A 15,635-nucleotide genomic window follows, 5' to 3' on the forward strand; every position below is an offset into this window, starting at 1 on the left:
GTGAGTCATCTGACGCGTCACAACAATATAGTGAGATAGATGGGGTGGAAGGGAGGTATGGGATCGAGAAGATACGTCAATTTCTGAAGTTGACAAAAGGGAAGAAATATATGCAGGATTACAATGTAACTGATTTTTCCCTGAACGTGAATTGTTTATTGAATCAGCAAAGTTTCTGATGTCAAAAATTACAGGGGGAGGTTTGAAAAGCCCTGAAATTGCTAGACTCGAGAAAGTGGTCACGAGAGTAATAAGTGATGCAAATTCTAAAGAAAATGAAAGAGTTCAGTTGCAGTTTTAACTCTGTAAAGAGATGTGGTGGCTGTATCTTCCTCTGTATTTTTTTCTTATCCATGAGCAGTTTTAAGATCTCTTCTTTAAACGTAAATGGGGCAAGAGATGTTAAAAAAAGAGCCATGGTGTATGAGTTAATGAGGGGAAAGGGAAGTGACATAATTTTTCTACAAGAAACGCATAGTAATTTGGAAAATGAAGTTATGTGGCAACAGGAGTGGGGGGGGGGACAGTGGTGTGTAGTCATAAAAACTCAAAAAGTGGGGGTGTGGTTATCTTGTTCTCAAAAGGGTTTTTGCCTTTATCATATGAGGTTGAAGAGGTAGTTGAGGGGAGGTTATTAAAAGTTAGAGCAAGGTATGAAAACATCAATATGTGTCTGATAAATGTATATGCCCCAGTGATGACAGTTGAGAGGGTATGTTTTTTAGAGACATTATCAAATACCATTGAGAAATGTAACAAAGAAGATGATTTGTTTATTGCTGGGGATTTTAACTGCACAGTTAGTGATTTAGATAGAAATCACCAAGAACCTCATATAGCCTCAAGGACGTTTTTAAAACGCCTTATTGTAACAAATGAACTGTGTGATATTTGGCGGAGTCAACATGGAAGAACAAGGCAGTACACCTGGGTGCATGTGAGAGAGAACATCATCTCTATGGCCAGGTTAGATAGGTTTTATGTTTTTGAGCATCAATCTCAGGTCTGTAAATCAAGTGTGATAACTCCAGTGGGATTTTCTGATCATTGTTTAATAACAGAGGTGGTGTTCATTAACGATGTAAAACCTAAAAGCGCATACTGGCATTTTAATATAACTTTATTGAGTGATGCTCACTTCAGGAATTGTTTCAGTTTTTTTTGGGAGAGGTGGAGGTCTCAAAAGGCCAGGTTTGTATCCCTTCAACAATGGTGGGATATGGGGAAATCCAGATTCAACAATTTTGTAATCAATACACGAGGAATGTCACCAAGGATATCACCAGATCAATGAAAGCCCTAGAGATTGAAATAGTGGAACTCATGACGTTGGTTGAGACCACAGGAGATCGAGGCCATACTCAGGCCCTCAAGAGGAGAAAAGCTGCATTGGCAGATCTGCTGGGTATCAGAGCACAGGGGGCATTGGTGAGAAGTAAATTTCAGGGCATATCTGAAATGGATGCCTCATCCAAATTTTTCTTTGGTTTAGAGAAAAAGAATGGACAAAGAAAAATTATTCATTGTCTCAAATCAGCTGTTGGACAAGAGCTCACTAGCCCTAGTGAAATTAGAAAGAGGGCAGTAGAGTTCTATGCTGAGCTCTACAAGTGTGAGTACAAAGAGGACAAAACAGTGACACAGCAGTTCTTTGATGGGCTCCCAAAGGTGCCTGCAGAAGCTCAGGTTGAGCTTGAGCAACCATTGTCTTTGCAGGATTTATACACTGCATTAAATGGCATGGAAAATGGAAGGGCACCAGGCATTGATGGGCTTCCCGTTTACTTTTTTAAGTCTTTTTGGGCTATGTTGGGAGAGGATTGGTTAGAAGTAGCTAATGATAGTTTAACCGGAGGGTTACTACCAATAAGCTGCAGAAGGGCTGTCCTCACCCTACTGCCTAAAAAGGGTGACCTGAGGGAGGTGAAGAACTGGAGGCCGGTGGCTTTATTGTGTACTGATTATAAAATATTGTCAAAGGCTTTGTCCAACAGGCTGAGGGAGGTGATGGGGCAAATCATACATACGGATCAGTCCTACTGTGTTCCTGGCAGGCAGATAGGGGATAACATTTCTCTGATTCGTGATTTTTTGGACGTCTCTAAGGCTATTGGGTTGGATGCTGGTCTAATTTCAATTGATCAGGAAAAGGCATTTGACCGAATTGAACATCAATATTTATGGCACACGTTTGAGGCGTTTGGGTTCAGCTCTGGTTTTATTGCCATGATAAAGGTGATATATGGTGACATTGAAAGTGTATTGAAAGTTAACGGTGGTTTGAGTGCTCCTTTTAAAGTGTGTAGAGGTATTAGGCAGGGATGTTCTATGTCTGGGATGTTATATGCTATTGCTATAGAGCCACTACTAAATAGCATTAGAAGTCGCATTGCAGGGGTGTGCCTTTCAGAGGATATTCCTCCTATTCGTCTTTCAGCCTATGCTGATGATGTAGTTGTGCTAGTGAAAAATCAAGCAGAGGTGGATAGTTTGAGTCTAATGGTTGATCGTTTTAGGGGAATATCCTCTGCAAAGGTAAATTGGGAAAAGAGTTGTGCTTTACAGATTGGAGAATGGTCTGGAGGGATCATGGCTTTGCCAGGGGGGCTAGAATGGTGTAAGGGAGGTTTTAAGTATCTTGGAGTGTACCTAGGAGATGAGGGGACTATGGAAAAAAATTGGAGTGGGGTGGTTGAAATGGTGGAAGGGAGGATGAGGAGATGGCGTTGGTTACTATCTCGTATGTCATATAGGGGGCGCACTATTATAGTTAACAATGTGATTGCCTCTGCACTGTGGCATCGGTTGTCAGTTTTAGAACCACCATCTGGCCTTCTGGCTAAGATACAGGCAATTATTGTGGATTTCTTTTGGGATAAATATCACTGGGTTCCACAAAGTGTTTTGTATTTGTCAAAAGAGGAGGGGGGACAAGGTCTTGTACATCTTGCTAGTAGGGCTGCTGCTTTTCGGTTTCAGTTTATTCAAAGGTTGCTTTATGGACCGGAAAATGTGGTGTGGAGAGGGGTGACAGGTCTTATATTACAGCGGGTTGGAGGATTAGGTTTAAAGAAGGCTTTATTTCTGGTTGATAGTAGCCAGATTTCTAGGGAAGGAGTACCTCCGTTTTACAGAGTTATTGCTGGATTTGAGAGGGTTGGAGGAGGTGGGTTTGGATGAGGTGAATGGGAAGGAATTGTATAGGGGGTGTGTCAAGGTGTTGAATAAAGATAAATTGAAAAATAGAAAAGATACTCCATGGAGGGTAAAATTGGGCATTGATGACAAGGTAAAGCCAGCATGGAGAGCACTGTACAAGCCACCGTTACAAAAGGGTACTGGTGATATGCAATGGAGGGTTTTGCATGGCATCATTGCAGTTAATGCTTTTGTATCTGTTATTAACTCAGATGTTAGAGATGGATGTCCTTTTTGTAATATAAGAGAAACCATTTTTCACTGTTTTATGGAGTGTGAGAGGGTAAAACCTCTATTGGAAATGCTGGAATCTTTGTTTAAAGCAGTAGGGGAGTTTTTCAATAACACTGTTTTTATTTTGGGGTTTCAATATAGTAAACAACAGAAAAGAAAATGTCAAATGTTACATTTTATTTTGGGACAAGCTAAGATGTCAATTTTTCTGAGTAGGAAACATAAGATAGAAACGGGATATGGGCAGGATGTAAGATGTGTTTTTAAAGGTTTAGTGAAAGCAAGAATAAAAGTAGATTTTGAGTTCTTTTCAGCTGTAAAAGATCTCCTATTATTTGAGGAGAAGTGGGCCTACGAAAGAGCGCTTTGTTTTGTAGAGGAGGGGAAATTATTTTTTGCTGCTGAAATAAGTTGAATGTATATGTTATGTATTTATTTTTGTTTAGGAATTACATTTGTTGTTTCATTTCTGAAAAGGCAGTGTGTCATTATTTATGTTAACACTTGAGTAAAAAAATAAAGGTTTTATAAAAACTCAAACTCTTTCTCTCTCTGTCTCTCAGGCTCTCTGTCTCTCTCTCTCTTTCTTTCTTTATCTCTGTCTCTCTCTGTCTTTCCCTCTCCCTGTCTCTCTCTCTCTGTCTCTCTTTCTCTCTTTCTCTCTCTCTCTCTCGCTCTCTCTCTCTTTCTTTATCTCTCTGTCTCTCTCTGTCTTTCCCTCTCTCTGTCTCTCTCGCTCTCTTTCTTTCTTTATCTCTCTGTCTCTCTCTGTCTTTCCCTCTCCCTGTCTCTCTCTCTCTGTCTGTCTCTTTCTCTCTCTCTCTCTCTGTCGCTCTCTCCGTCTCTCTCTCTTTCTTTCTTTTTCTCTCTGTCGCTCTCTTTCCCTCTCTCTCTCTGTCTCTCTGTCTCTGTCTCTCTCTCTCTCTCTATCTCTCTCTCTGTCTCTATTTTTCTCCCTGTCTCTCTGTCTTTCCCTCTCTCTGTCTCTGTCTCTGTGTCTGTCTCTCTCTCTCTCTCTCTCTCTCTCTGTCTCTCTCTCTCTCTCTCTCTGTCTCTCTCTCTCTCTCTCTCTCTCTCTCTCTCTGTCTCTCTCCCTCTCTGTCTCTGTCTGTCTCTCTCTCTCTCTCTCTCTTTCTCTGTCTGTCTCTCTCTCTCTCTCTTTCTCTGTGTGTCTCTCTCTCTGTCTCTCTGTCTCTCTGTCTCTCTCTGTCTCTCTCTCTCTTTCTTTCTTTCTCTCTCTCTCTCTCGCTCTCTCTCTCTCTCTCTCTCTTTCTTTCTGTATCGCTCTCTCTTTCTGTCTGTCTGTCTGTCTGTCTGTCTGTCTGTCTGTCTGTCTGTCTGTCTGTCTGTCTGTCTGTCTGTCTGTCTGTCTGTCTGTCTGTCTGTCTCTTAATTCAACTTAACTTCTTGCGCCGAGCAATCCCGTATCCGGGAGCGTAATCATAGCCTCAAGCTCATTAGCATAACGCAACATTAACTATTCATGAAAATCGCAAATGAAATGAAATAAATATATTGGCTCACAAGCTTAGCCTTTTGTTAACAACACTGTCATCTCAGATTTTCAAAATATGCTTTTCAACCATAGCTACACAAGCATTTGTGTAAGAGTATTGATAGCTAGCATAGCATTAAGCCTATCATTCAGCAGGCAACATTTTCACAAAAACAAGATAAGCATTCAAATAAAATCATTTACCTTTGAAGAACTTCGGATGTTTTCAATCAGGAGACTCTCAGTTAGATAGCAAATGTTCAGTTTTTACAAAAAGATTATTTGTGTAGAAGAAATCGCTCCGTTTTGTTCATCACGTTTGGCTAAGAAAAAACCCTGAAAATTCAGTCATTACAACGCCAAACTTTTTTCCAAATTAACTCCATAATATCGACAGGAACATGGAAAACGTTGTTTAGAATCAATCCTCAAGGTGTTTTTCACATATCTATTCGATGATAAGTCATTCGTGGCAGTTGGGTTTCTCCTCTGATGCAAATGGAAAAATGCACGCAGCTGGAGATTACGCAATAATTGCAACGGAGGACACCAAGCGAGCACCTGGTAAATGTAGTCTCTTATGGTCAATCTTCCAATCATATGCCTACAAATACGTCACAATGCTGCAGACACCTTGGGGAAACGACAGAAAGTGTAGGCTCATTCCTTGCGCATTCACAGCCATATAAGGAGACATTGGAACACAGCCCTTCAAAATCTGGGGCATTTCATGTTTGAAATGTCATCTTGGTTTCGCCTGTAGCATCAGTTCTGTAGCACTCACAGATAATATATTTGCAGTTTTGGAAACGTCAGAGTGTTTTCTTTCCAAAGCTGTCAATTATATGCATAGTCGAGCATCTTTTCGTGACAAAATATCTTGTTTAAAACGGGAACGTTTTTTTATCCAAAAATTAAAAGAGCGCCCCCTATATCGAAGAAGTTAAGGGGCTTTATTGGCATGGGAAACATGTGTTAACATTGCCAAAGCAAGTGAGGTAGATAATATACAAAGTGAAATAAACAATTAAAATGAACAGTAAACAGTATTTTTGCCAATTTTAACCGCACACTTGTTATTTGTGTACATGGATTTTATAATGTCGTATGTTTTACCCCCAACACCACTTTCCATCCATTTGTATAGCCGACCCTCATGCCAAATTGAGTCGAAGGCTTTTTTTAAATCAACAAGGCATGATTAGACTTTGCCTTTGTTTTGGTTTGTTTGTTTGTCAATTAGGGTGTGTAGGGTGAAAACATGGTCTGTTGTACGGTAATTTGGTAAAAAGCCAATTTGACATTTGCTCAGTACATTGTTTTCATTGAGGAAATGTACAAGTCTGATGTTAATGATAATGCAGAGGATTTTCCCAAGGTTACTGTTGACGCATATTCCACGATAGTTATTGGGGTCAAATTTGTCTCCACTTTTGTGGATTGGGGTGATCAGTCCTTGGTTCCAAATATTCGGGAAGATGCCAGAGCTAAGGATGATGTTAAAGAGTTTTAGTATAGCCAATTGGAATTTGTTGTCTGTATATTTGATCATTTAATTAAGGATACCATCAACACCACAGGCCTTTTTGGGTTGGAGGATTTTTATTTTGTCCTGTAACTCATTCAAGGTAATTTGAGAATCCAGTGTGTTCTGGTAGTCTTTAATAGTTGATTCTAAGATTTGTATTTGATCATATATATGTTTTTGCTCTTTATTCTTTGTTATAGAGCCAAAAAGATTGAAGAAGTGGTTTACCCATACATCTCCATTTTGGATAGATAATTCTTCGTGTTGTTGTTTGTTTAGTGTTTTCCAATTTTCCCAGAAGTGGTTAGAGTTTATGGATTCTTCAATTACATTGAGCTAATTTCCTTATTTTTATGTAGTGTATTTCTGTATTGTTTTAGTGATTCACCATAGTGAAGGCATAGACTCAGGTTTTCTGTATTGTTTTAGTGATTCACCATAGTGAAGGCTTAGACTCAGGTTTTCCGGGTCTCTATGTTTTTGGTTGGACAGGTTTCTCAATTTCTTTCTTAGATTTTTGCATTCTTCATCAAACCATTTGTCATTGTTGTTCATTTTCTTCGGTTTTCTATTTGAGATTTTTAGACTTGATAGGGAAGCTGAGAGGTCAAATATACTGTTAAGATTCTCTACTGCCAAGTTTACACTTTCACTTTTGCAGTGGAAAGTTTTCCCCAGGAAATTGTCTAAAAGGGATTGAATTTGTTGTTGCCTAATTGTTTTTTGGTAAGTTTCCAAACTGCATTCCTTCCATCTATAGCATTTCTTAATGTTACTCAGTTCCTTTGGCTTTGATGCCTCATGATTGAGTATTGCTCTGTTCAAGTAGACTGATTTTGCTGTGGTCTGATAGGGGTTGTCAGTGGGCTGACTGTCTCTGTCTGTCTGTCTGTCTGTCTGTCTGTCTGTCTGTCTGTCTGTCTGTCTGTCTGTCTGTCTGTCTGTCTGTCTGTCTGTGTCTTTTTTTCTCTGTCTCTGTCTGACACACACACACTCAGGAGGATACTGGAAATCAGCAGACAGCCTTTAAATAGCTGGCCGCTAGCTCTCTCCCATTTAGTCTCCCTCGGTTTCAATCACTCTCTCCTCCTCTCTGTCTGTCTAGCATCATATCATTCTATCACATCTGTATTTTTAACACCGTATTTTCTGCCTCCTCCCTTTTTTCAACCTGTTCTCACGTTCTGTCTCTCTCTCTTAAGCTGATTTTCTCCGTTGTTATTTTCTCAGAATATCTCCTGGTGTTATTTACTTTCCTACCTTCTGTCTGGGTTTGTAGGGGAACTGCAATGATGTGGAAGGAATGAGAGAGCTCTGTTTGCCCTGTGCTAATACACACACACACACACACACCTACACGTATACACACACACACACACACACACACACACACACACACACACACACACACACACATACACAGGGGTGTGAGACAGCATTGGGGTGGGAGATGGGGTTTGTTCAGTCTTAGGTGTGTGTGTTTGGGGAGGTAGGGGATTGTAAGGAAGCAGCCATGTTATATTTCCTGTGGAAAAACAGGTTACTGTGGGACTGGAGAGAGGGGATTCTTGGCTAGACTTCTAGGACTTCTTGAACTCTGGATAACTGAAAAGCACGTCATTTTCTTGGGTGTGTTTGTGTGTCCGCTGGCCGGCTATTCTCTCTGTGTGTGTGTGTGTGTGTGTGTGTGTGTGTGTGTGTGTGGACGTGCTGTTAAAGCCATCAGACTCCTCCAACTAAGGGAGTGGCTCATCACTATGTTTACCTCAAACTGTCAGGACAGTCATCTGTCTTCCGTCTCCACGGCGACCAGGGACGTCTTAACCATAAACAGGAAGTGTATCAGCGGCCAATGAGAGCTTCCTGTTCTAGCGAGGGGCTACTACGTGTCGTTTTCTTCTTGAATCCCGTCCAGGGAAAACACTAGAGAAGCACATTGGTCTCAGAGTAGTGAATGTCTTGGAGAGTCTTGGTGAGCAGAACGTCTTATTCATGTATGTATTTACTCTGCAGCACTGGACTGGAGATGATTGAGTGGGAGATAATTGAAAGATATCTCTCTTTCTCTCCCCCCCACCACATTCCGGCTCCCCTCCTCTCCCTCCTCTTTCTTCTCTCCTTCCCTGTACGACATCTCTCCCTTCCCCCTCTTTACTTCTACCAACTCCCCTCCCTTTCCCTGCCTCCCCTCCTCACTCATACCTTTCTCTACCTACTCTCCGTCCCCCCACTCCTCTCTCCCTCATCTTCACCCCCTTCTTCTCTCTGACCTTTCATCCCCATCTTTCTCCCCTCTCCCTCTCTCTCCCCTTTACCCCCTGCCTCCTCCCCCAGTATGGGTTACTGTATCCTGGTGGCCCATGGCCTGGGCAGGTTGTGTTCTGTGGTGGGTCGCTGGGGCACCACGGCCCTGACCGTCTCCACGCTGCTGCTCCTCCTGCTCTTCTCCTGGAAGACCGTTCAGCAGAACGACATCTGGCTGTCCCGGGAGGCCCTCTTCAGGTCAGTGGTACGGGGTGAGTGGTGGGTGGGATGGGGTGTGTATGTGTGTGCGTGTCAGACCCTGGATTAATGGAATGTCTTGAGTTATTCATCACCAGTAGCACATTAGGGAGGCTCGCTCTTTTCACACACATTTTCTCTTCCTCTCTCCTACTATTTACCCTTCCTCTCTCCTTCCTTCCATACTCTCATTTCCATGTTGTTTTACAAGCCAGATTAATGGGTGTGAATATAAAGCTGTTTATTAGAACATGGCAAAGTCAGATTGCATGCTAATCTCTCTCTCTCTCACACACACACACACACACACACACACACACACACACACACACACACACACACACACACACACACACACACACACACACACACACACACACACACACACACACACACACACACACAGGTGCATGCAAGCACACCCCTGACCCCATCCACAGTATATGTCCTCAGCAGACGCTATCTCTCTCCCAGACTCGGCCGCATGCTGTTTATCGATCAGTTTATCTGTCCATTCCTTTTTCTGTCTGCCTCGCTAACAGATAAGGACAGGTTGCTAAGACACCTCATTTCATCCCCCCCATCCATCCCTCCCTACCTACCTCCATCTCTCCCTACTTCCATCCATTCCTCCCTCCCTCCCTACCTCCATCCCTCCATCCATCCCCCCTACCTCCATCCATCTCTCCCTACCTACATCCATCTCTTCTTCCCTCCCTCCATCCATCCATCCCTCTTCCATCCATCCCTCCCTACCTCCATCCATCCCTCCCTACCCCATCCCTCACTCCCTACCCCAACCCTCTCTCCCAACCCCCATCCCTCACTCCCTACCCCCATCCCTCACTCCCTACCCCATCCCTCACTCCCTACCCCGTCCCTCACTCCCTACCCCATCCCTGCCTACCTCCATCCCTCTCTACCTCTATCCCTCCCTACCTCCCTCCCTACCCCCATCCCTCCCTCCATACCTCCATCCCTCTCTACCTCAAACCCTCCCTACCCCCATCTCTCCCTACCCCCATCCCTCCCTCCCTACCTCCAACCCTCTCTACCTCAATCCCTCCCTACCTCCATCCCTCCCTACCCCATCCCTTCCTCCCTACCTCCATCCCTCTCTACCTCTATCCCTCCCTACCTCCCTGCCTACCTCCATCCCTCCATACCCCATCCCTCACTCCCTACCCCCCATCCTTCACTCCCTACCCCATCCCTCACTCCCTACCCCATCCCTCACTCCCTACCCCATCCCTGCCTACCTCCATCCCTCACTCCCTACATCCATTCCTCTCTACCTCCATCCCTCCCTACCCCATCCCTCACTCCTTACCCCATCCCTGCCTACCTCCATCCCTCACTCCCTACCCCATCCCTCACTCCTTACGCCATCCCTGCCTACCCCCATCCTTCCTCCATCCATCCATCCCTCTCTACCTCCATCCCTCCCTACCCCATCTCTCACTCCCTACCCCATCCCTGCCTAACTCCATCCCTGCCTACCTCCATCCCTCCCCCCTCCCTACCTCCATCCCTCCCTCCCTACCTCCATCCCTTCCTACCTACCTCCATCCCTCCATCCATCCCTCCCTACCTCATCCATCCCTTCCTACCTCATTCCTCACTCTCTACCCCATCCCTCACTCCCTACCCCATCCCTCACTCACTACCTCCATCCCTCCATCCATCCATCCCTCTCTACCTCCATCTATCCCTCTCTACCCCATCCCTCTCTCCCTACCTCTATCCCTCCCCCATCCCTACCTCCCTACCTCTCTCCCTACCTCAATCCCTCCCTTCCTCCCTCCCTCCCTAACCCAATCCTTCCCTCCCTCCCTCCATCCCTCTTTACTTCTATCCCTCTCTACCTCCTTCCCTGCCTCCCTCCCTAACCCCATCCCTCACTCCCTACCCCATCCCTCACTCCCTACCCCATCCCTCACTCCCTACCCCATCCCTGCCTACCTCCATCCCTCTCTACCTCAAACCCTCCCTACCCCCATCTCTCCCTACCCCCATCCCTCCCTCCCTACCTCCAACCCTCTCTACCTCAATCCCTCCCTACCTCCATCCCTCCCTACCCCATCCCTTCCTCCCTACCTCCATCCCTCTCTACCTCTATCCCTCCCTACCTCCCTGCCTACCTCCATCCCTCCCTACCCCATCCCTCACTCCCTACCCCCCATCCTTCACTCCCTACCCCATCCCTCACTCCCTACCCCATCCCTCACTCCCTACCCCATCCCTGCCTACCTCCATCCCTCACTCCCTACATCCATCCCTCTCTACCTCCATCCCTCCCTAACCCATCCCTCACTCCTTACCCCATCCCTGCCTACCTCCATCCCTCACTCCCTACCCCATCCCTCACTCCTTACCCCATCCCTGCCTACCCCCATCCTTCCTCCATCCATCCATCCCTCTCTACCTCCATCCCTCCCTACCCCATCTCTCACTCCCTACCCCATCCCTGCCTAACTCATCCCTGCCTACCTCCATCCCTCCCCCCCTCCCTACCTCCCTCCCTACCTCCATCCCTCCCTCCCTACCTCCATCCCTTCCTACCTACCTCCATCCCTCCATCCATCCCTCCCTACCTCATCCATCCCTTCCTACCTCATTCCTCACTCTCTACCCCATCCCTCACTCCCTACCCCATCCCTCACTCCCTACCTCCATCCCTCCATCCATCCATCCCTCTCTACCTCCATCTATCCCTCTCTACCCCATCCCTCTCTCCCTACCTCTATCCCTCCCACATCCCTACCTCCCTACCTCTCTCCCTACCTCAATCCCTCCCTTCCTCCCTCCCTCCCTCCCTAACCCCATCCCTCACTCCCTACCTCCATCCCTCCATCCATCCATCCCTCTCTACCTCCATCTATCCCTCTCTACCTCCATCCATCCCTCTCTACCTCCATCTATCCCTCTCTACCTCAATCTATCCCTCTCTACCTCCATCTATGCCTCTACCTCCATCTATCCCTCTCTACCTCCATCTATCCCTCTCTACCTCCATATATCCCTCTCTACCTCAATCTATCCCTCTCTATCTCCATCTATCCTTTCCTACCTCCATCCCTACCTCCCTCCCTCCCTCCATCCCTCCCTACCTCCATCCCTCCCTCCCTACCTCCATCCCTCCCTCCCTACCTACATCCCTCCCTCCCTACCTCCCTCCCTCCCTCCATCCCTCCCTACCTCCATCCCTCCCTACCTCCCTACCTCCATCTCTAACTCCCTACCTCCATCCCTCCCTACCCCCTCCCTACCTCCCTCTCTCACTCCCTCCCTCCCTCCATCCCTCCCTACCTCCATCCCTCCCTACCTCCATCCATCCCTACCTCCATCCCTTCCTCCCTACCTCCATCCCTCCCTACCTCCACCCCCCCAACTCCATCCCTCCCTACCTCCATCCATCCCTCCCTACCTCCACCCCTCCCTACCTAACTCATCCCTCCCTACCTCCATCACTCCCTACCTCCACCCCTCCACCCCTCCCTACCTCCATCCCTCCCTACCTCCACCCCTCCCTCCCTACCTCCATCCCTCCCTACCTCCATCCCTCCCTACCTCCATCCATCTCTCCCTACCTCCATCCCTCCCTACCTCCATCTCTCATTCTGGAATCTGTTTCCGGCTGGCGCTAAAGAGTCACACGTTAGTTTGCAATTTCGTAATGTGAAAACTGGTGCACTGGTATTTTCTAGCCCTAATGCCAGTTTAGGCAATTTACTTGTCTAACATCAGCTAGCATGCGCTGCCGTGGGAGGGGTGGCAATATTTGAGGTGTGTCCTTAAAAACAGCTCAGCCTATCCAGCCATGACATAGTGCCTTTTGCGCCGGTGAATCTCGTAGTTAGAAACTATTGGTTTCCGTCCAAAACCAAGCATAGCCTACCCTCCACTTAATCAAGGCTGGTTTAGCAGCATCTCACACACATTCTCATCCTGACCATTTGCCAAATAGCCAATGAATAAAGGGGTTTAAAATGGTCTACTGAGAGTGCTTTGAAATATTTGAGACGTTTTAGCCCTCATGCTTTTTATTATTCATAATTCACATATCTGCATAATTCATTTAACTTGTTCGAGTAGGCTATTCATCTCCATTTTCAAAGAGCGACCCTCGTCCGATTACCAAAGAAACACTCCATTTTCAAAGAGCGACCCTCGTCCGATTACCAAAGAAACACTCCATTTTCAAAGAGCGACCCTCGTCCGATTACCAAAGAAACACCCCTTCAAGCTATTCAGTCCTCCTATAATGCCATATCAACAGCAGATTGTTATGCTCGTATAGACGAGCAAATGCTATGCGTAAAGACATTTAGGCCTATGTGTGCAAACAGTATCATGGAACGAGAGAAGCGGTTTTACAATATCATGCTTCTGATGTAGAAATGTTGTTCTTTTAAAAAACAGATAGCTTTTTTTTCGGTTCATATGATTAAAGACCAAGCCCTCCATAGGCTACCCTTAACTTAGGCCTAGGCTACTAACGAAGGCCGGTTCAATGGCAATGCATTGTCTTGTTTATCCTTGCCTCGCCAAGTAGCCTATCCATAGAAGGTTGTCTATTATACTTCACATCCTAAAACATACACACACATGCTTACCTGCGTATTTCATTTCACTTGTTCAGGTGTCCATCCCCACCTCCAAACAGGGCCTCTCATCCGGTTACCAGAGACGCGCTTCTCCAAAACATATTTCAATGATTCAGTCCTATAATGCAGTATCAACGGTAGGCCTAGGCTATATTTTGCTTCTTGAGAACGTGCCCCACACACATACAATTTACAGGAGCCTAGTGTTGTTTTATTTTAGGAGGAGTGCGACGAGGGAAGGCGTGTAGGCTCGTTGAAGCCAGTTACAACAATGTTGACTTTCAACACAACAAACATATTGGATAATTTTTTTTACTGATGCTATCATGCGTTACTGTAGCCTATGCTTTTAATTAAACTGTAGTATCAATCCACAATGGACCAGGACAAGCAAAAGCAGTGCCCCCAGTCAAATTGCAGTTGATGACAATGTAAAGACCATCAATAACCTATAGAACTTGAGACATACGCATGCAGTAAAGGGCGACTACACTTCCTGATTTGGCCTTGTTTTGAGGATTTACTCATTAAGAAACGCTAGCGTCCGGGACTGAAGCCAAAACGGGTGTTGTCTTGGGGGTGTGGTTTGATGTAGGCGTGCTGTGTTCGCATATCCTGGCAGGTACTGTTGTTTGTCCCTCCTGAGTCACCGTAGCAACAACATAGCCACTTCCTCAAAATAGTAACTTCCTTAAACTAGTCAGAACTAATCTAAGGTAAATGAAGAAATCTGTCATTAATTTAGACGTTGTTGCCGAAGAGGTCTTAGTCACATCATTTTACATGTAGCTACGGTTTGTGGTGCTTTATTTCACAAGTAAAAAAGCATGCATGAAAAACTAGTCAGTGCACCGCATATAGTCTATCGAGTCAGGAAAGTCTGGCTGCGCACTCAGGACTGATTTCTGAGAACAATATCATGTCTACAACTTCAAACTATCGTAAATAAGCACAAGTTATACTACTGTTTAACAGTGCCCCAAATCACTTGCTAGCTAGTGCAAGCACACATCTGTTTCACTGCCTCTCCTATTTATACCTCATCCTCTCTCTCGCTCTCTCTACAGGTCTGGCATCCAGACGCTGCCTCACAACGCCAAGGTTCACTACAACTACGCCAACTTCCTGAAAGACAGAGGGCGCCACCAGGAGGCCATCCACCACTACAAAACTGCTCTCAGGTCAGTTATAGTGTCCATAATGTCAGAGCTTTTGCTGTTTACGCCACTACAAATCTGCTCTAAAGTCAGTCTCAGTGTCCAATAAAGTAAAACTACAGCAATATGAGGGGGGTTAACGTGTTTCATACTGATCACCATGTCAATGGGACACAGTCCTGCCAAACCACAGTCATTCCTCAACCACAATAACACCATCAGCTTTCAACGTTCAGGGACACAGTCCCACCAAACCACAGTCATTCCTCAACCACAATAACACCATCAGCTTTCAACGTTGAGGGACACAGTCCCACCAAACCAAAGTCATTCCTCAACCACAATAACACCATCAGCTGTCAACGTTGAGGGACACAGTCCTGCCAAACCACAGTCATTCCTCAACCGCAATAACACCATCAGCTTTCAACGTTGAGGGACACAGTCCCACCAAACCACAGTCATTCCTCAACCACAATAACACCATCAGCTTTCAACGTTGAGGGACACAGTCCTGCCAAACCACAGTCATTCCTCAACCACAATAACACCATCAGCTTTCAACGTTGAGGGACACAGTCCTGCCAAACCACAGTCATTCCTCAACCACAATAACACCATCAGCTTTCAACGTTGAGGGACACAGTCCTGCCAAACCACAGTCATTCCTCAACCACAATAACACCATCAGCTTTCAACGTTCAGGGACACAGTCCTGCCAAACCACAGTCATTCCTCAACCACAATAACACCATCAGCTTTCAACGTTGAGGGATTCGGTCATTCTGCCAAAACCACGTGTTTGGAACCTCATGTGACCTCAGTCACTCCAGGACCTGAAAGATAAAGTGTTCAAGTTACAGTCAAAATTACAGTTGAGGTAAGAAAACCCACTGAGAAACGGTCAGAAAGTT

The 15,635-nt window shown here is 45.7% G+C and overlaps 1 protein-coding gene across 2 annotated transcripts in view; it reads left to right on the forward strand.

Annotated features, from left to right (window-relative positions):
* The window catches only part of LOC110490323 (transmembrane O-mannosyltransferase targeting cadherins 1), a 108,957-nt gene that overhangs the window by 66,751 nt on the left and 26,571 nt on the right, over positions 1-15,635 (forward strand). For both annotated transcript variants that reach the window (XM_036944636.2, XM_090200449.1), the window contains 2 exons: positions 8,790-8,957; positions 14,632-14,745. In XM_036944636.2, coding sequence (XP_036800531.1) covers positions 8,790-8,957; positions 14,632-14,745 — 282 coding nt within the window. The remainder of the gene's footprint in view (positions 1-8,789; positions 8,958-14,631; positions 14,746-15,635) is intronic.

The sequence above is a fragment of the Oncorhynchus mykiss genome, chromosome 15, assembly GCF_057628025.1.
Source record: "Oncorhynchus mykiss isolate SJ-2025 chromosome 15, ASM5762802v1, whole genome shotgun sequence".
Taxonomy (NCBI): domain Eukaryota; kingdom Metazoa; phylum Chordata; class Actinopteri; order Salmoniformes; family Salmonidae; genus Oncorhynchus; species Oncorhynchus mykiss.